This window comes from Erythrolamprus reginae, chromosome Z (assembly GCF_031021105.1).
Source record: "Erythrolamprus reginae isolate rEryReg1 chromosome Z, rEryReg1.hap1, whole genome shotgun sequence".
NCBI lineage: Eukaryota > Metazoa > Chordata > Lepidosauria > Squamata > Dipsadidae > Erythrolamprus > Erythrolamprus reginae.
Genome location: NC_091963.1, coordinates 147,107,205 through 147,128,664, shown reverse-complemented (window position 1 = coordinate 147,128,664; position 21,460 = coordinate 147,107,205). Strand labels below are relative to the sequence as shown.

At 45.8% G+C, this 21,460-nt stretch overlaps 1 protein-coding gene across 1 annotated transcript in view; it reads left to right on the top strand.

The window, feature by feature from the left end:
- Positions 1–21,460, top strand: part of SLC7A8 (solute carrier family 7 member 8) — a 42,878-nt gene that overhangs the window by 18,306 nt on the left and 3,112 nt on the right. The window contains exons 4-9 of the mRNA XM_070729508.1: positions 12,819–12,944; positions 13,731–13,884; positions 15,253–15,376; positions 15,464–15,567; positions 17,563–17,659; positions 20,256–20,405. Coding sequence (XP_070585609.1) covers positions 12,819–12,944; positions 13,731–13,884; positions 15,253–15,376; positions 15,464–15,567; positions 17,563–17,659; positions 20,256–20,405 — 755 coding nt within the window. The remainder of the gene's footprint in view (positions 1–12,818; positions 12,945–13,730; positions 13,885–15,252; positions 15,377–15,463; positions 15,568–17,562; positions 17,660–20,255; positions 20,406–21,460) is intronic.

The following is a 21,460-nucleotide window of genomic DNA, read 5'->3' as shown; positions in this document are numbered from 1 at the left end:
AAGAAGGAACCACTCGCAACCCACCAGCGGTCTTGGGTCAGTGCCCAAATCTCCGATTGCACAGTTGGGAGTGAAAAAAAAATAAAATAAAGTGAACCATAATAAGCGGCTTAAGCAGGACAGATTGGAGGTGACCCAGAAGGGGGAGATTAGGAAGAGAGATAAAACAGGGGGGGAAGGCGTTAGATGGGCGGCTGGGAGAAAAATACCCACGGGAGGAGGAATTCGGGAGAGGCCCAGAGCTTGGGAGGAGAGATTTGATGCCTTCATTCTCACCCTGGGTGCATTTGGGATGGGTGGACTCATAGGTGGGCTACTGCCCGGATTTGGAATACTGTGTCCAGTTCTGGAGACCTCAGCTACAAAAAGATATGGACAAAATTGAACGGGTCCAAAGACGGGCTACAGGAATGGTGGAAGGTCTGAAGCATCAAACGTATCAGGAAAGACTTAATGAACTCAATCTCTAGAGTCTGGAGGACAGAAGGGAAAGGGGGGACATGATCGAAACATTTAAATATGTCAAAGGGTTAAATAAGGTCCAGGAGGGAAGTGTTTTTAATAGGAAAGTGAACACAAGAACAAGGGGACATAATCTGAAGTTAGTTGGGGGAAAGATCAAAAGCAACATGAGAAAATATTGTTTTACTGAAAGAGTAGTAGATGCTTGGAACAAACTTCCAGCAGACGTGGTTGGTAAATCCACAGTAACTGAATTTAAACATGCCTGGGATAAACATATATCCACCCTAAGATAAAACACAGGAAATAGTATAAGGGCAGACTAGATGGACCATGAGGTCTTTTTCTGCCGTCAGACTTCTATGTTTCTATGTTTCTATTTGGGGCGGGGGTGAACGCAATGGGGTAGCGAAAATGGAGCTGCACCCTAGAGCACCCAATTTGCACTGAAAGATGCCCCACACACTCAGCCTTGTGGAGTGTGGGGGGAGGCTCTTTTCGCCTTCCCCAGGCTTCAAGAAAGCCTCCGAGCCTCTGGATGATGAAAAATGGATCCAACGGGCCTACCAGAAGTTCGTTTCTGTTTTTTAAATTTTTGGATTGATTTTAAAATATAAAACACACACACAACATACAACAAGTGCTCAGTGATTTGTGCCCGCCACCAGACAACATTCATATCCTTCCACCAAAATGGGCACATACCGTATCTTATATATACCATTTAAATTCAAGAGCAACATATCTATTTACATATTGTAAAGTGATTCCAATTTATTCCTTCTAGCTTGGACTCGGATTCTACTAACCACATCTCTTACCTTGTCCCGTCATCCCATCAGTTCTCGCCAATCAGTTTCATTAGCCGAGTTCATCCTCTTGTCCATAGTTTCTGAACTTCCGATAGGTCTGTTGGGTCCGTTTTTCTCCATCCACAGGCTCCCCAGGCTTCCTTGAAGCCTGGGGAGGGTGAGAAACATCCCAATGTCCCAACCAAAACTTCATTTCTGAACTTCTGGTAGGCCTGTTGGGTCCGTTTTTCGCCAACAACAGCCTCTGGAGGCTTTCCTGAAATCTGGAGAGGGTAAAAAATGGCCATCAGCCCAACTGGAAGTTTATTTCTGAACTTAAAGTAGACCTGTCCATTTTTCACCATCCACAGGCTCAGGAGGCTTCAGAGAGCATGGGGCGGGATTGTGCACGCATGCGCAGGGGGAAAGGCATTGCATTATGGATGCGTGCCCTTTTGACATCCGAGGAAAAAACAGTTTGCCATCACTGGTTTAAGGTTTCCTGCCTGAGCAGGTGGCTGGACTAGAAGACCTCCAAGGTCCCTTACAACTGTATTATTCTCCCCCTCCCCCTCCCCCTTTCCCCTTCCTCCTTTTAAAGAAGAGAATGGACGACCATGCGTCAGAAATGGGGGGTTGGACTGGAAGACCCCTAAGGTCCCTCCCAATTCCACGTTTCCGTGTGCGTTTCTCGACTTCTGGGTGTGATGGGCTTCAAGGTCCATCATCTTCCACAGCTAGGTCGGATGAGAGCAGGAGCAGAAGGCAAGAGAGGACAGGTTGACCACATTGGCGCAAACGCCAACCTGGCAGGCTGAAACCCGTCAATGTCCCCGGGAAAAAAACAACAATCTTCCAAAGGTGTTTTTTAAATCTTTCTTATCTGGCGTGCCTGGTTGGTTTCTACTCCATATCTCCACCCAGGTCACTTCCAAGATCGTTTTCCTGGTACCTGCCTTTGCTTGGTAGCCACAAGCCAGACCGGATAAACGGTGTGGGCACCTCCGTCGAGGCGTGCCCTCCAAAAGTGGCATCTGGGGCGGTGACCGTACTGAGCCGAAAGCCGGGTCTATTTTGAGGCCAGGAGGGGGAGGCCCAGCCCTGGATCGCTCTCTCCGGGACAGGCTGTGCTTGAAAATTTTGCAAGAGTTTTCATACAGCCACACCTTCGGGGAAGCTTCCAAAATTCGGAGCCCGGCCGGGCTGGGCTCCAACCTTGTGACTGCCAAGGATACTGAGAAATACGATCTCCTTCGTGGAGATCAACCTGGGGTTTCTTTGGTGGGAGTTTTTAAAAACTATTATTCATTATTTACATTTATAGGCTGCCCAACTCCTTCTGGACTCGGGGTGGCAGGTAACATATTTTGAGGATAATCCCCTGGGGTCTTGCCGGGAATCTGGAGAAGATTGCTAGGTTCTAACCAGCTGATTCCTGGCCAATTCTATCCTGGATCTTACTTACTTACTTACTTACTTACTTACTTACTTACTTACTTACTTACTTACTTACTTACTTACTTACTTACTTACTTACTTACTTACTTATTGTTAGAGTTGAAAGGGACCATGCAGGTCATCAAGTCCAACCCCCTGCCTGAGCAGGCATCTTAAAGCACCCCAGCCAAGTGGCAGTCCATTCTCCTCTTGAAAGTGTCCAGAGTTAGGGAGTTCACAACCTCCGCAGGCAGGTTGTTCCACTGGTTGATCGCTCTGACCGTCAGGAAGTTCTTCCTTACTTCTAGGTTGAATCTCTCCTTGGTCAGCTTCCAGCCGTTGTTCCTTGTCCAGCCCTCTGGTGCTCTGGAGAATAGAGTGGCCCCCTCCTCTCTGTGGCAACCCCTCATATACCTGTATACAGCTATCATGTCCCCTCTGGCCCTCCTTTTCTCTAGGCTATCCATGCCCAGTTCCCACAGTCTCTCTTCGTAAGTCTTGGTTTCAAGTCCCCTAATCATTTTGGTTGCTCTTTTCTGCACCTTCTCCAGAGTTTCAATGTCTCTTTTGAGGTGTGGGGACCAGAACTGGATTTTGCCTGTCTGTTTTTGGATTTCCCCCCAGATCAGCCCAGATTCTAGAAGTGCTGAAACCCAACCGGCAGGAATCTGTTTGGCAGAAGAAAAAAAATCCCTGCCCTTCTGGGTTTCCTGATCTCCGAAAGGAGATTTTAATCTACTGCTCTGGTCTCCACCTGTGCTAGGGATGATGTCAGGTCTGCTTTGCTCAGAATTTTAGGAAATTAAAACTCCGTTTTGAACTTCAAAGAGCACTTTTGCTAAATCAGAAACATAGAAACATAGAAGTCTGACGGCAGAAAAAGACCTCATGGTCCACCTAGTCTGCCCTTATACTATTTTCTGTATTTTTATCTTAGGATGGATATATGTTTATCCCAGGCATGTTTAAATTCAGTTACTGTGGATTTACCAACCACGTCTGCTGGAAGTTTGTTCCAAGGATTTACTACTCTTTCAGTGAAATAATATTTTCTCACGTTGCTTTTGATCTTTCCCCCAACTAACTTCAGATTGTGTCCCCTTGTTCTTGTGTTCACTTTCCTATTAAAAACACTTCCCTCCTGGACCTTATTTAACCCTTTAACATATTTAAATGTTTCAATCAAGTGTCCCCCCTTTCCCTTCTGTCCTCCAGACTATACAGATTGAGTTCATGAAGTCTTTCCTGATACGTTTTATGCTTAAGACCTTCCATCATTCTTGTAGCCCGTCTTTGGACCTGAAGTGCATCTAATGAAAGAAAAGCAAAGTCTGAAAAAAAAGGCACACAGGATGCCTATTACAAAGTAAGCCCAACACCCCCCTTTGGCAGTCCACCCAATCCGTAATGTCCACAAGCAACAGGTGGGTGCATCTTCGCTTGTGTTATCATACTTCTGGAATGCAGAGACCGTTGAGCTGGTGATAAGCTGGTCTGCTCTGCCCATCTGCCCCCCACTCCTTTATCTTTCTCATACAAAATCAAAACTCCCATGGGCTCCTCCAGCATGCTTCTGCCCCCCAAATCCTGAATGCCTCCCACGCAGCCCCGTTTCCTAATGGCAGCGGATGCAGTGAAGATATGAAGAATAATGCAGAGAGGCTGATAGACTCCTACTCAAATCCAATCTGTTCCCCTCCCTTTCCCACGGCTTTGCCCTTGAAAACCTACAAAACCTATAGCAAGAGTTTCTCAATTTAAGATGGACTTCACCTCCCAGAATTCCCCCGTATATCTTATGTAGCTCAGTGTTAGTGACTTTTAGATGGGTGGACTTCAACTCCCAGAATTCCCCAGTATACCTTACGTAGCTCAGTCTTGGGGACTTATAGATGGGTGGACTTCAACTCCCAGAATTCCCCAGTATATCTTATGTAGATCAGTCTTGGTGACTTTTAGATGGGTGGACTTCAACTACCAGAATTCTCCAGTATATCTTATGTAGATCAGTCTTGGTGACTTTTAGATGGGTGGACTTCAACTCCCAGAATTCCCCAGTATATCTTATGTAGCTCAGCCTTGGTGACTTTTAGATGGGTGGACTTCAACTCCCAGAATTCCCCAGTATATCTTATGTAGCTCAGCCTTGGTGACTTTTAGATGGGTGGACTTCAACTCCCAGAATTCCGCAGTATATCTTATGTAGCTCAGTCTTGGGGACTTTTAGATGGGTGGACTTCAACTACCAGAATTCTCCAGTAAAACCCAGAATTCTCCAGGATTTAGGGGTAGTGATTTCTGACAGTCTCAAAATGGGTGAGCAGTGCAGTCAGGTGGTAGGGAAAGCAAGTAGAATGCTTGGCTGCATAGCTAGAGGTATAAAAAACAGGAAGAGGGAGATTGTGATCCCGCTGTATAGAGCGCGGCTGAGACCCCATTTGGAATAATACTGTGTTCAGTTCTGGAGACCTCATCTACAAAACGATATTGATAAAATTGAACGGGTCCAAAGATGGGCTACAAAAATGGTGGAAGGTCTTAAGCATAAAACTTATCAGGAAAGACTTCATGGACTCAATCTATATAGTCTGGAGGACAGAAAGAAAATGGGGGGACATGATTGAAACATTTAAATAGGTTAAAGGTTCAAATAAGGTTCAGGAGGGAAGTGTTTTCAATAGGAAAGTGAACACAAGAACAAGGGGGCACAATCAGAGGTTAGTTGGGGGAAATATTAAAAGTAATGTGAGAAAATATTATTTTACTGAAAGAGCAGTAGATGCTTGGAACAAACTTCCAGAAGACGTAGTCGGTAACTGAATTTATACATGCCTGGGATAAACATAGATCCATCCTAAGATAAAATACAAGAAATAGTATAAGGGCAGACTAGATGGACCGTGAGGTCTTTTTCTGCCGTCAATCTTCTATGTTTCTAAACCTTATGTAGTTCAGTCATGGTGACTTTCTGATGGGTGGACTTCAACTCCCAGAATTCCCCAGTCAACTTTGCACAGCTCAATCTTGGCGACTTTCTGGCAGGTGGACTTCAACTTCCTCAAGATGGACGGGGAATTGAAGTTCTACCATTTTAAAAGTTGCCAAGGTGGAGAAGACCTCTTCCAACTCTATTGTCCTATCTTCTAATAATCTGAAAGATTTTGCTCTGGTGCTTTTTCACTTCCCAATCTGCCTCTCAGTCCCAGGGTTTTCTGTCAAGCTCTGCATTTCCTGTTTTGAACCCTGCTGATTTGGGCTGGATTGCCAGAAACGGGACGCCAACTCAGCAGGCCGAGTTCCCATTTCCTCTTCAACTGCAGAGCTTGTTGGTTCACCCTCCCCCACCATTTAAATTTATTTTTTTTTACATTTTTTATTAGATTTGTATGCCACCCCTCTCCGTAGACTCAGGGCGGCTAGCAACAATAATGAAACAGCATATGACAAAGCTAATATTTAAAAAAACTAAAAAGCCTTATTAAAAACCAATCACAAACACAAACATACCATGCATAAATTGTATAGGCCTAGGGGGAAAGAAATACAGTATCTCAATTCCCACATGCCTAACGACAGAGGTGGGTTTTAAGGAGCTTACGAAAGGTGAGGAGGGTGGGGGCAATTCTGATCTCTGGGGGGGAGTTGTTTCCAGAGGGTCGGGGCCGCCACAGAGAAGGCTCTTCCCCTGGGTCCCGCCAGACGACATTGTTTAGTCGATGGGACCCGGAGAAGCCAACTTTGTGGAACCTAACCGGTCACTGGCATTCGTGCGGCAGAAGGCGGTCCCTGAGATATTCTGGTCCGGTACCATGAAGGGCTTTATAGGTCATAACCAACACTTTGAATTGTGACCGGAAACTGATCGGCAACCAATGCAGACTGCAGAGTGTTGGTGTGACATGGGCATATTTGGGAAAGCCCATGATTGCTCTTGCAGCTGCATTCTGCACAATCTGAGGTTTCCGAACACTTTTCAAAGGTAGCCCCATGTAGAGAGCATTACAGTAGTCGAGCCTCGAGGTGATGAGGGCATGAGTGACTGTGAGCAGTGACTCCCAGTCCAGGTAGGGCCGCAACTGGTGCACCAAGTGAACCTGGGCAAACGCCCCCGTCGCCACAGCTGAAAGATGGTTCTCTAATGTGAGCTGTGAATCGAGGAGGATGCCCAAGTTGCGGACCCTCTCTGAGGGGGTCAGTAATCCCACCCCCGGGTAATGGACAGTAGCATGGCAAGAAATGTCATATCTAATGGTAGGATTCAGCCGGTTTGGGCGAACCACTAGTTAAATTGCTGGATGACCCCGCCCCTTTCAGGAGTTTGCACACATCCCAGGTAAGTTCAGGGAGGCCTACTAGGCCCAAAACAGGTACAGCATGCACTCCCTTGTGGCCCATTTTCAGTCCCAGGAGGCTTCAGGGAGGCCTCCTAGGCCCAAAATGGGACGAGGGGGAGGAACTCGAAGCCTCCTGTGAGCAAAAAGAGGTCACATGGGAGGTAGCTTGTCCTTCCCACATTTTCACTCCCGGGGGGTGCAGGAGGTCGAATTGCTACCTATCACACACCCCTGGCCATGCCCACCATCTGATCATTAGGGCAGAAAACTGGTTGTTAAATTATTTGAATTCCACCTACTGGTCGTAACACAGGATAACACTCACTTAGCAACTATCTCCCTTAGCTACGGAAATTAGGGGCTCCACTGAGGACCGCCTATGGTGCATCCCTTTCGCGAAGTTTCCTGTTTTAATATGGACATCAACTTGGGGCAGGAATTAATTGTTTGGTCTTAGGAGCTAGGAAAAACAAAATATATATAAATATATTTCGGGGAAACAATATGACCCGAGGCCGCTGGGTCAAACATAGTTTTGTTTGTTTCCTCCTCTGACAATTGTTTCGTTTTGCAATGTTGTGCTAAGAGGACGCGGTATTTATGAGCTCCTGCTTTAAAAGTAAATATTATTTTTTATCAGTGCCTTTAGGGAAGATAAATAAACACGGAAAGGAAAAGGCACGAAAGAAGGGGATAAAAGAAGGGGGATACAGTTATCAAGGCATTTTTTAAAGGGATATTTTGTTCATGGTGCCAATGTGTGAAAAAAATATCCCTTTTAAAAATGCCTTTATAACTGTATCCCCCTTCTTTTATCCCCTTCTTTCGTGCCTTTTCCTTTCTGTGTTTATTTATCTTCCCTAATGGTCCCCATGGTCACATGATCAAAATTCAGATTGCTGGGCAACTGACTTGGACTTATGACGGTTTCAGTGTCCCGAGAAGCTGGGATTCCCCCTTTGACCACTTCTGACCACTTCTGTTACTAACTGAACAACTGCAGGGATTCACTTAACAACGGTGGCAAGGAAGTTGTAAAATGGGACAAAACTCACTTAACAACTGCCTTGCTTAGCAATGGAAATTGTGGCCATCAACCAAGGACTACTTATACTCATGCATCCAAGAGTCTTAGACTTAGAAGCTACTTTTCAAGCATTTCGGTATATTAGAAACTCAATTAGAATAACAGAGTTGGAAGGGGTCTTGTGGGTCATCTAGTCCAACCCCCCATCCAAGCAGGTGATCCTATATCATTTCTGACAGAGTCTGTTCTTGAAAGAGACTGAAGGCAAGCTGTTCCATTCCTATCATGGATTATATTGATTTAAGAGCCCGAAAAGCCACCACTTATTAAAATCGCTTAGGAAGGAAGAGGAAGTGAGGTCACCAATCTGATGACATCATTCAGTCGATGACATCACGGCTTCTCTCTCTGCTCAGGCCCTCCAAATATGAGGATTTCAATCCCCATTTTCTTTTGCCTCAATTCGTGAATTGAGGCAGTTGCAAAATCAAGAAATGGAGAAGTTGATTGATTTATTAGACTTGGGTAACCGCCCGTCTTATCAACACAGTTCTGGGCTGGTTCATCGTAAGTTTTATAAAGCCCAACGTCACAAAACAAGAGAAGCAGAAACAAAAACTTGGCAACACAGCAGATCTCTGTGGCTTTTGAGCTCTGCCTTTGTCCTGTCCCAGCGCTTGGAGGAAGCCCAAAAAATCTCAGTGTTGCTCAATCTTGGCCCTTGAAGAGGAATGGACTTCAACTCCCAGAATTCCTCCAAGCAGTCAGGCTGGCTGAGGGATTCTGGGAGTTGAAGTCCACCTCTTTTGCCCCTGTTCTACCAATAGCTCAGTGTTTCTCAATCTTAACCATTGAAGAGGGATGGACCACAACTCCCAGAATTCCGCCAGGCTGGCTGAAGGATTCTGGCAGTTGGCCCAGATATTTTGGCCTTCCTCCAAGCACTGAGAAAGGAGGAAGGTGACTACTTCAGCTTCAACCACAACAACACAAGAGCACACAACAGATTTAAACTTAATATTAACCGCTCCAAACTTGACTGTAAAAAATATGACTTCTGTAACCCAGTTGTCAAAGTGAGGAACTCATTACCGGACTCCATAGTGTCATCCCCAAACCCCCAACAATTTACCCTTAGATTATCTACGGTTGACCTATCCAGATTCCTAAGAGGTCAGTAAGGGGCGAGTACAAGTGCACTAGAGTGTCTTCCGTCCCCTGTCCTACTGCTCTCCTATATCTCCTATATCTTTCTTCTATTCCTATATCTCTTCTTCTATTCTTTCATTGATATATTCTATCCCTATATCTTCTTTTCTATTATTTCTTAGATATATTTTACTATGAGTATCTCCTCTATAACCTTCATCATGTATTTTACTATGTGTATATAGATATATACCCACTAAAACCCTCATTGTGTATTGGACAAAATAAACAAACAAACAAACAAATAAACAAACAAACAAACAAACAAATAAATAAAAGGGATGGACTTCAAATCCCAGAATCCATCAGCCAATCAGGGTTTCTGAGGGATTCTGGGAATTGAGCTTCACCCCTCTTCCACCTTATCCCAGCGCTTGGAGGAAGTCCAGAATATCTCAGTGTTTATCAATCTAGATACTTGAAGAGGGGTGGACTTCAACTCCCATCATCCTTCAGCCAGTCTGATTGGGAGATTTTGGGAGTTGAAATCCATCAAAGTGGTTAAATTTGAACAATACTGATCAGTCAGGAAGATAGTTTTCCATATATAGAAGCATAAAGGTAATTCTCGACTTCCAAACCCCAAAATTTATAGCAAGACAGTCGTTAAGCGAGATTTACCCCATTTTGTGACTTTTCTTCCCACAAAAGTGAATTGTTAAGCAACAAATACAGTTGTTCAACGAGTCTCGCTTTCCCATGGAGTATGATTGTCAGAAGGTCGCAAAAGGGGGGGGGGATCATATAACCCTGGCCCACTGCAACTGTCGTAAACATGACTCAGTTCCCAATTGTCCTCCAAATTTTGATCACGTGACCCATGGGGACGCCATGACACTCGACCACGTGTATGTGTGTGTGAAAAAACAGCCATCGGTCCCGTCTTCCCAGTGCCGCCGTCACGTCGGACAGTCGCTAAACAAATCGTCATAGGTTGAGGACTCCCCGAATGTCTGATTTTCTGTGCGGCGTCTGAGATAACACCGAGCTTCTCAAAAACGGGGAAATTCCTCCTGAATTTTCACCCCTGGCTAATCTATCCCTTCCCAGCAGGGTCGGAAAAGTGACAAGAAGGAACAAGCTGTGGTTTTGATGTTTGGTCTCCCTTGTTCCTCGGGGGTGTGTGTGTGTGATGCAAGAGGCTTGAGTTTCTGTTGATCCATCTCAGGTGGACGCTGTTTGCGCACCAGGAGCCCAGAGTTCAGTCTGTCTGCAGACGGGATCTTTTCCAATGCCAGTGGCCTTGAGCCAAATAGGTCACAGACTTCTCCCGTTGTTGTTTTCGTCCCCTCGGACAACAGAGCCATCCAGCCACCTTTGAAGGGCTTGGGTCTTTCTTTCCCATGTTCCCCGGGATGGTGAGATCTAACCTTGGGTTATGGCCTTAATGGCGAGGTCACTGAACTCCCACGCATGGGAAAAAAACAAACTCGTGGAGGAGGGAAGAGACAAATGTCCCCTTCTGAAAGGAAGGTCATTCAAAAATAATACAGGACTGCGGCGTGAATAGATTGATGATGAAAATTAAAGATAAGGTGTAGGCTTAGGTTTATTAAATTTATGGGCCGCCCTTCTGCTCGCTGGCTCAGGGTGGCTTACAAGAATAAAATAGAGACAATTACAACAAATTGCTGTCAACCTGTCTTCCATTGAGGACCTAGAGGTATAACAAGCAGGAAGAGGGAGATTGTGATCCCGCTATATAGAGCGCTGGTGAGACCACATTTGGAATACTGTACTGTGTTCAGTTTTGGAGACCTCACCTACAAAAAGATATTGACAAAATTGAACGGGTCCAAAGACGGGCTACAAGAATGGTGGAAGGTCTTAAGCATAAAACGTATCAGGAAAGACTTCATGAGCTCAATCTGTAGAGTCTGGAGGACAGAAGGAAAAGGGGGGACATGATAGAAACATTTAAATATGTCAAAGGGTTAAATAAGATCCAGGAGGGAAGTGTTTTTAATAGGAAAGTGAACACAAGAACAAGGGGACACAATCTGAAGTTAGTTGGGGGAAAGATCAAAAGCAACATGAGAAAATATTATTTTACTGAAAGAGTAGTAGATCCTTGGAACAAACTTCCAGCAGACGTGGTAGATAAATCCACAGTAACTGAATTTAAACATGCCTGGGATAAACATAGATCCATCCTAAGATAAAATACAGAAAATAGTATAAGGGCAGACTAGATGGACCATGAGGTCTTTTTCTGCCATCAGACTTCTATATTTCTATGTTTCTATGACCTGTATACTGCACGAGTCAAAAAGAGGGTTCTGAAAATATTTACTTGCCCTTTGCATCCTGGACATAAACTGTTTCAATTCTTGCCCTCAAAACATTGCTACAGAGCACTGCACACCATTCAACTAGACACAAGGACAGTTTTCCCCCAAATGCCATCACTCTGCTAAACAAATGATTCCATCAACACTGCCAAACTATTTAAGTTTAAGTTTATTGGATTTATATGCCGCCCCTCTCCGAGGACTCAGGGCGGCCTTACAACATATAAAAAGGACTACACATATTAAAATCCAAATAATTAAAATTCAGTTACAACTAAAAAAAAGAACCAATTAAAATACATAACCATTCAATCAACAAAACACTATACATTTACTAAGTCTGCACTACTATTACTACTAGTTTTTTCTCAGCATTCCTATCACACATCTCCTTCCACTTATGAGTGTATGACTATAACTTGCTGCTTGTATCCTTAAGGTTTTTATTAATATTGATAGTTTCTTCATTGCTTATTTGACCCCGGGACAATCATTAAGAACCTTATGATTCTTGAAAAAAGGTATATTTTCTTTTATCTACACTGAGGGTATATGCACCAAAGACAAATTTCTTGTGTGTCCAATAGTGATGGGCGAACCCAACGGTGTTCGGGTTCGGCAAGTTCGGACGAACTTTACGCAAAATTCGGCTGAACCCGAACCGAACCCGAACCCGAACGGGGAATCCCACGAAGAGATTCTGGGGGCGGAGCTTTGACATCACGTATACTGGCAGGTTGCTAAGGACGACATGGAATCCAGGAAGTAATCACCTTGGTGTCCTTAGCAACCTGCTGGTGACGTCAAGGCTCTGCCCCAGAATCTCTTCGTGGGAGGGATTCCCCAGCTCCTTTAAAGGGAGGTCTTCACATAAAAATAAACCTTGTTATTTTTACGTGAAAGGACCGCCCTTTGCTTGCAGCGCTGCTGCGGTGTCCTTTCACGTAAAAATAAACAGGTGAAGTAGTCACTGACAGGGAGTACATTATGATGTATGATTTTATGAACAACAGTGACAAAATTAGGTAGTTGTGGAGGTAGGATTGGGCAGGGTGGGGATAATACTGATCTCGGGAGGCAGTTGGTTCCAAAGTGATGGAGCTGTCACAGAGAAGGCCCTTCCCCGAGGTCCCGCCAGCTGACATTTGGCAGACGGGACCTGGAGAAGGCCGACTCCAAAGGCAGTTCCGTAAATAGTTGGGTTGGGTTGGGAGAAGGTGTGGTCAGTGGTGGTACTGTCTTCACGGTCTTTCTTGGTTCTCCGCAGTGCTGTTGACGTGGGTGAATTGTGCCAGCGTCCGTTGGGCAACACGTGTCCAAGATATCTTCACCGCTGGGAAGCTGCTGGCTCTGGCCTTGATCATTATCATGGGAATTGTGCAAATTTGCAAAGGTGAGACCCGTTGGATCCAACCAAGTGTATTATTTCTGAACTTTTTGGGTGCTCCATCGTTGGAGGTTTTTAAGAATAGGCTGGACAGCCCTCGGTCTGGAATGTTGTAGGACAAGGGTCTCCAACCGGGGCCAATTTACAACTCAGGGACTTCAACACCCAGAATCTTGGGTGAGAAATTCTGGGAGTTGAAGTCCACAGGTAATAAAATCAGGGTTCCCAATCTTGGACAATTTACGACTCAGGGACTTCAATTCCCAGAATCCTGGGTGAGGAATTCTGGGAGTTGAAGTCCACAGGTAATAAAATCAGAGTTTCCAATCTTGGACAATTTACGACTTGGGGACTTCAACTCCCAGAATCCTGGGTGAGGAATTCTGGGAGTTGAAGTCCACACGTCATAAAATGGAGGTTTTCCAATCTGGGCCAATTTACGATTCCCAGAATGCTGACTGAGGAATTCTGGGATTGAAGTCCACAAGTCCTAAAGTGACCAGGTTGGAGACCTCTGGTATAGGGTAGAGCAGACTAAAACACCTCAAAAGGCTCCTTCCAACTCTCGTATGCTGTATTTCTCCTGCTGTATTGGTGGTGGAGACATTGCAAAGATGTAAACAGTGGAACATAGACGCCATTTTGGGATGGTTTGATTTACAAGATGAACTGGTTTCCTGGCCATGGAAAAGTAGGAAAAATGGGAGATTCAACTGGTTTGGGAAGTGGGATTAAAGAGAAGAGGCCCCATAATGACTGAGGATGGGGTTTTTTTTAATGTCCTTGATGTAGGAGAGTACTTTTGGCTGGAACCCAAAAATGCCTTCGAGTTCTTTCAAACTCCAGATGTGGGGCTGGTTGCTCTGGCCTTCCTACAAGGATCGTTTGCTTACGGGGGCTGGAACTTCCTCAACTACGTCACGGAGGAATTGGTGGACCCTCACAAGTGAGTGAAAGTCTCTCCTGGTGGTGTGGGGGGTGGAGAAGACACCCTTCACTCTCCGTTTTACTTTCTGTTCTGTCAATGATTAGAAAGCAAACCCCCACACATTGATCGAGGCAAAAGTATTCTTATTTACACGAAGTCCAGCAAGAAATAAGTGAATTCTAAAGTATTTCAGTCTGACAGCGTTCCCGTCTAAGGAGCATAGATAACAGTCTGGGATGCAAGCCAACTAGAGACATAAATCTTCCCTAATGAGGTGTCTCTGATGTTTTTTCACTATACTCACTGCTCAGGGCTTAACCAGCTTCTGTAAAAGTGGGAATCGAAATCCATGGAATCAGAAGCAGTTTCTCGAGGCTTCATGATGAACGTTGCTTGCCACATTTCTTCTCCTGTCAGTCTCTCCTATGTATACTGGCAAGGTGTGGCTAAATGTCCCATAGGTCTAATCAATGCCTAGAACCCCTTCTAGAGAGATATTCATGCCTGGCTCTCACCCTTCTGACACTCGCATCTAAGAGAGGGACCTCAAAGTCCCCATCGTCCTCTGACTCACACACTACCCTAACTGGGAGTGTTACGGCCTCGGCTGGATCCTTAGTCCCTAACTCTCCCTCACTCTCAGACTGGCAAGAATACTGGCCTGCGATGCCAATTTATTCATTCATTCATTCATTCATTCATTCATTTATTAGATTTGTATGCCGCCCTTCTCCGTAGACTCGGGGCGGCTCACAGCAATAATAAACAATATATAACAAATCTAATAATTTAAAAGAAACACTAAAAGCCCCATTATTAAAAGCAAACATACACACAAACATACCATACATAACTGTATAGGCCCGGGGGAGATGTTTCAATTCCCCCATGCCTGACGGCAGAGGTGGGTTTTAAGGAGTTTACGAAAGGCGAGGAGGGTGGGGGCAGTTCTAATCTCTGGGGGGAGCTGGTTCCAGAGGGTCGGGGCCGCCACAGAGAAGGCTCTTCCCCTGGGTCCCCCCAAACGGCATTGTTTAGTTGACGGGACCCGGAGAAGGCCGACTCTGTGGGACCTAATTGGTCGTTGGGATTCGTGCGTCAGAAGGCGGTCCCGGAGATATTCTGGCCCGATGCCATGAAGGGCTTTATTGGTCATAACCAACACTTTGAATTGTGACCGGAAACTGATTGGCAACCAATGCAGACTGCGGAGTGTTGGTGTAACATGGGCATACCTAGGGAAGCCCATGATTGCTCTCACAGCTGCATTCTGCACGATCTGAAGTTCTCCTCTGTCTCCTGGTCCTCAAAATCTGTGACCAGCTGAGCCGGATATGGACCACTCACAACACTTTCCACTGCCTCCACTCTTCCTGTTCTCCACAGGAACCTGCCTCGAGCCATTTTTATCTCCATTCCCCTGGTGACCTTTGTCTACGTCTTCGCCAACGTGGCCTATGTCACTGCCATGTCTCCCCAGGAACTTCTGGCCTCCAACGCTGTCGCAGTGGTGAGTGCTCCGTCAACGACGTTCAAATTCCTCTTTGGGTTCCTGGTGAATCGGCCCCTTAACGTCTCCTCATTTCTTTCTCCACAGACATTTGGGGAGAAACTCTTAGGAGTGATGGCATGGATCATGCCCATCTCTGTGGCCCTCTCCACCTTTGGAGGCGTCAACGGCTCCCTGTTTACTTCCTCCAGGTGAGTAGATCAGACCTCCAACCTCAATCACAGTTAATTTGCAGATGATACTAAACTGGCAGGAATAGCTAGCACTCTAGAACAGTGAGGACGAACCATTTTTCCCCCGGGTGCCGAAAAATTGTGGGTGCACATATATTGCTTATGCGTGAGTGCCTATGCCCATAATTCAATGCCTGGGGAGGGTGAAAATAGCTTCCCCCACCTACCGGAGGCCTTCTTAAGGCTGGAAACAGCCTGTTTCCCAACTTCTGGTAGGCCCAGTAGGCTCATGTTTTGCCCTCTCCAGGCTCCAAAGGCTTCCCTGGAGCCAGGGAGGATAAAAATGCCCTCCACATCCCCCCCAGAGGCTCTTAGGAAGCCAAAAATGCCCTCCCAGAGCCTCTGTGTGAGCCAAAAATCAGCTGGCCAGAATACATGTGCACGTTGAAGCTGAGCTAGGGCAGATATGGCTCCACATGCCACCTGTGGCACCCATGCCATAGGTTCACCATCACTGCTCTAGAACAATGATGGTGAACTTTTTTGGGTCCGTGTGCCAAAAGGGTATGTGTGTGTGTGTGTGTGAGTGTGTGCTATTCCCTCCTCCCCACTCATGCATACACTCCCAATACTGCACATTATTATTATTATTATTATTATTATTATTATTATTATTATTTAGATTTGTACGCCGCCCCTCTCCGCAGACTCGGGGCGGCTCACAACAGTGATAAAAAACAATATATATTGACAAATCTAATAATTTAAAATCTAAAATAGCAATTGCACATTTTAAAAAAATCTAAAAATAAGGAACCCCAATATAAAAACATACATACAGTCATATCATGCACTAAAACTACATAGGCAGGGGGAGATGTCTCAGATCCCCCACGCTTGACGACAGATGTGGGTTTTGAGGAGTTTACGAAAGGCAAGGAGGGTGGGGGCAGTTCTAATCTCTGGAGGGAGCTGATTCCAGAGGGTCGGAGCCGCCACAGAGAAGGCTCTTCCCCTGGATCCTGCCAGACGACATTGTTTAGTCGACGGGACCCGGTGAAGGCCAACTCTGTGGGACCTAACCGGTCGCTGGGATTCGTGCGGCAGAAGGCGGTCTCGCAGGTATCCTGGTCCAGTGCCATGAAGGGCTTTATAGGTCATAACCAACACTTTGAATCGTGACCGGAAACTGATCGGCAACCAGTGCAGACTGCGGAGTGTTGGAGTAACATGGGCATATTTGGAAAAGCCCATGATTGCTCTCGCAGCTGCATTCTGCACGATCTGAAGTTTCCGAACATTCTTCAACGGTAGCCCCATGAAGAGAGCATTACAGTAGTCGAACCTTGAGGTGATGAGGGCATGAGTGACTGTGAGCAGTGACTCCCGGTCCAAATAGGGCTGCAACTGGTGCACCAGGCAAACCTGGGCAAACGCCCCCCTTGCCACAGCTGAAAGATGTTTCTCTAATGTGAGCTGTGGATCGAGGAGGGCGCCCAAGTTGCGCACAGTACCTCGGGATCCAAGGATACTCCCTAAAAACCAGTGTGAGTGTCACTCCTGTTAACCATGGTCTTAACAACCACAATAAAAATGATTGTAAAACTGGAATCTAGCCACCTGCCGATCTGCTTAATGACTGCATGGCTTTTCGACCGACGTTTCAATCCCAACAGTGGCTATGAGGATTATGTGTACTTCATTCTTCTCTCTCTGAGTGAGATTTTATTGCTCAGAGCGGCGTTACGAAAGAGAATCGGATCTCTGATTTTAAACGCCCCGGGGCCATGCTTTAGTAGTTGATGGCTGGCTGCTTGGGTGATTTTTATCTTCGTAAGCTGTCTAGGGAAGGCAGTTGTCTTTAAATTATTTCAACCAAAGAAGGGCATGAATAAACTGTGTTCAAAACACAAAGATTTTCCAGCGCCGGCTTTAAACGACGCCAATCACATCTGTCTCCACTTGCTATTGTTTTGGGGTTTTTTTGCGGTGTTATTTTTCTTTCTCCCCTAGGCTGTTTTTCGCCGGCGCCCGGGAAGGCCACCTCCCCAGCGTCTTGGCCATGATTCACGTCCGGAGGTGCACTCCGATACCTGCTCTGCTTTTCACTGTGAGTCACCGGTAGAGAAATAAAGGCAGGGAGATCTGAGGAGATCACACGCAGGTGGGATCCATGGAAAACATACCGTGTTCACAGGGGGGGAGGGCTTGACGATGGATGGGCCTTGTTGTGATTGGCTCGCATGCGGCTCCTTTGATCACGGACTTTGAGGAGGATGAACTGGGTCCATCTAGGTATCATAGGCCAGTGTGTTTACCAGAGAAAGTGAGAGTGAGGGAGAGTTAGGGCCCGGGGAACCTCCAGAGACTGCAGACCCCCCCCCCAAGATGTGGTAATGTTTGAGTCAGATGAGGAGGGAGATATTGTGGACCCCATATTAGACGCTAGGGTAAGAAGAATATCTCTGGCAACGTAGATCTAGGTATTGAATACTCCTAGGCACAGCTTATCATCACTGTGAGTATAAAAGGGAGGATGATGGGGAACCTGGGTGCAGAAGTTCAACGTTCCTATATGTAGAGAGAGAGAGAACTAGCAGCCGAAGAGTCTCTCTTAAGTTCTTCTGCAATCCTGAAATCCTGGTTTTTGAAGGCATTTGTGAGTACCTGTCAATGCCAAAAACTAATGACCTGAATCTATTACCTTATTTTGGCCACTGGTTGTTAGCTGTGCTGATAACGGTGGACTTTTGGCAGTCTGACATTCTTATGATTTCATGGCTGTTTCTAGCACATTTCTTTGTAAATATATACATAGAGACTTTGATTTTGAGTCTTCATTGGGGATTAATTACTGATAATTAACTGGACAAACAGAATAGACCTCAACTTCCAGAATTCGCCAGGCAGAAAAAAGTTCCCAAGCTTTTGATTAGCTGGTGGTAAATCAGCACTCCCGTTGACTGACAAGAGGGCCGTTTCCCAGGTCTCAATAATTTCCCAGGCTGTTTTTCTACCTCCTCGGCCAACAATCTGAATAGCTGCGAAATTGAATGTATGTCCTTTGTTCATTGCAAATGTGAAGCTACTGATGGGTTTTGGGTTTCTGCCTCTGGATCATGTTCTGCCCTCAGTTACGAATGTATCAAAACACACTGTTTAAACAAACTTAGTTTAATCAATGAACCACTGCTAATAACTGGCTTAGACGTAGAGACACACACACATATCAAAAAGGCAGTCTTTTCTTGCAAAAAGTCAGCTACTAATTAATCCTCATTAGCAGCTGGTATAGGCTCAGAAAGACTTAACTCAAAGCAATGCAATTAGTTCTGTTTACGTAATGTCCAAGGTCTTGGCCAAATGTCCAGAAGTCTTGATAAGAAATCCGAAGCACAGAAACAGGGATTCATAAAACAATCACGACAGATACACCAGTCTAAACTCTTGTTTCCTGCAGTATTTCAGCTGCTTCTGCTGTCCTTAAATAGATTAGCTGAGTGGCCAATTAAGTTTAGGTTTTATTGGATTTATATGCTGCCCCTCTCTGAGGACTTGGGGTGGCTTGCAACATATAAAAAAGACAATATACATCAAAATCCAATTAATTAATTAAAAGTTACATCTAAAAACTAAAGAACCAATTAAAGAACTCACATATCCATTCAATCAACAAAACCACTATACATTCATGGGCCAGGGGGCAGAATCTAATGACCCCAAGCTTGGCGGCATAGGTGAGTCTTTAGACTCTTACAAAAGAGTGAGGGAAATACGAATTAACCTCAAGTCTTACTCTCAAGGAGACCTCCTCCTGAGTAACCACTCCTGTCTCTTGGCAGCTCTGCAGTCTCTTGCATCAAGAAGAGGAGAAGCCTCTTCCTCCTCACTTCCAAGAGATGCTACAGGTTCCAAAGGCCCCGGCTGAACCTCTGCCTCTGGCACTGAGTCCTTGCCAGTCTCCTCACTGCCTAACTCGGGTGCCAGCTGCACAGGCCACTGGCGCACCACCAAGTTAATTTCCTTTTGAACAGGATCTGCTATCAGCTATATACAGGCTGCTGGCGGACCACAACAGATTAGTCACTTGTGTTCTTGCAATCTGGTAGTTGGCTTCTTCCCTATCCATCCTGCATAGTCAGAGGGGCAATGCCCTGCAGTTTATTGAGCTGACTGGTGGATTCTGGGAATTGAAGTCCACCTGTTTTTGAGCTGCCGAGGTTGGCAAAACACTGATTTGGTGGGTGGTTGTGGGAGAATTGTCCAATCCCAATGACCGGTTAGGTTGCACAGAGTTGGCCTCCTCCAAGCCCCCTCGGCCAAACAATGTCAGCTGGCGGGTCCAGGGGGGAGGGCCTTTTCTGTTGCAGCCCTGACCCTCTGGAACCAACTGTCTTCGGAGATCCGCATTGCCCCTACTCTCTATGCCGTTAGAGACACACCTATGCCGGCAGGCCTGGGAACCGTGAGCGATAATTTCGCTCTGGTCATTGCATGAAAGAAGATTGATTGATTGTTTTATTGTGGGTTTTTTTTACTATTTGTAATGTTTTAAATTCTAATTTTTGCAATTGTCTTTGCAATTATTCATGTAAGCCGCCCTGAGTCCTGGAGCGGAAGGGTGGCCTATAAATGTAATAAACCTAAACCAATGTGGTCCATTGTTTAAATCCATCGGCTCATTTCCTTTATGTTGTCTCTGGCAGTGCCTGTCAACTTTGCTTATGCTGGTCACAAGTGACATATATACACTAATCAATTACGTCGGTTTCATCAACTACCTCTTCTACGGCGTGACAGTGGCTGGGCAGGTCGTGCTCCGCTGGCGTGAACCCCATCGACCTCGTCCGATCAAGGTAAGAACCTGATACATGACTCTGTTTTTGATCCCTCAACCTTTCTTCAGTGGTGGGCTGCAACCAGTTTAACGACTGGTTTGGTGATTGTGCATGCATGTGCACAGGCTAATGCACTTCCACGTTGTTCTGTCGGGCTCTCTGGTAGACTCCTCCCAAAAATTCACAGGTACAAATTTCAGACACACACACGTTTGAAAATTCAAAACAATGTTCTTTATAATGAAAATTCACTTAACCTAAGCCCTCTTTTGGGATAGCAAAGAGCCCTCGTCTCCAAACAAAGTGGTAATTTGTACAAGTCCCTTGTCAGTTCTGTGATACTTAGCTTGCAGCTGTGAGGCAATTCACAGTCCTTCTTCTTTAACAAAGTGACACACACTTTGCTCTGCTTTAGTTTCAAAGCGGGGGAAAATCAGCACACAAAAGGTCAAAGTCAGTAAAGCAGTCACGAAACACAACGATCAGATAATCCTCCACAATGGCCAAACCTGCAGGCTGCTCTTTATAGCAGCCTCACTAATGACCACAGCCCCACCCAACCACAGGTGGCCTCATTTTCTTTGATAATAATCTCTCAGTTGTTGCTGCCTATGCATCGCTCTCCGCATGCGTGGCTGTATCATTAACTCTTGTTCTGAATCCAAGGAGGAGCTAGATAATTGGTCTCCTTCTGAGCTGTCTGCCCCACTCTCCTCCTCCCTGTCACTCATGTCTTCTTGGTCAGAGGAGCCTTCATCAGCAGATTCCACTGGGGGCAAAACAGGCCTACAGCATGTGGATGTCTCCCCCACATCCACAGTCCTTGGGGCATGAGCTGGGCCAGAGCTAACCACAACACGACTAGCGTTCAAAATACAGCTATCTGAAGTTCAGCTGCTTACCTTCTAAGGCAGCCCCAGTAAGAACAGCGGAGGCACAGTGGAAATCAACTATGCCGCATGAATCAGCTGAGCCAGAAAGAAGGAAAGATAAGACAGGATAGGGCAGCTGTGGATGGGCAGGGCCAGCTGATCGTTAGAACTACCGATTCGCCTGAACCAGCAGCAGCCCAC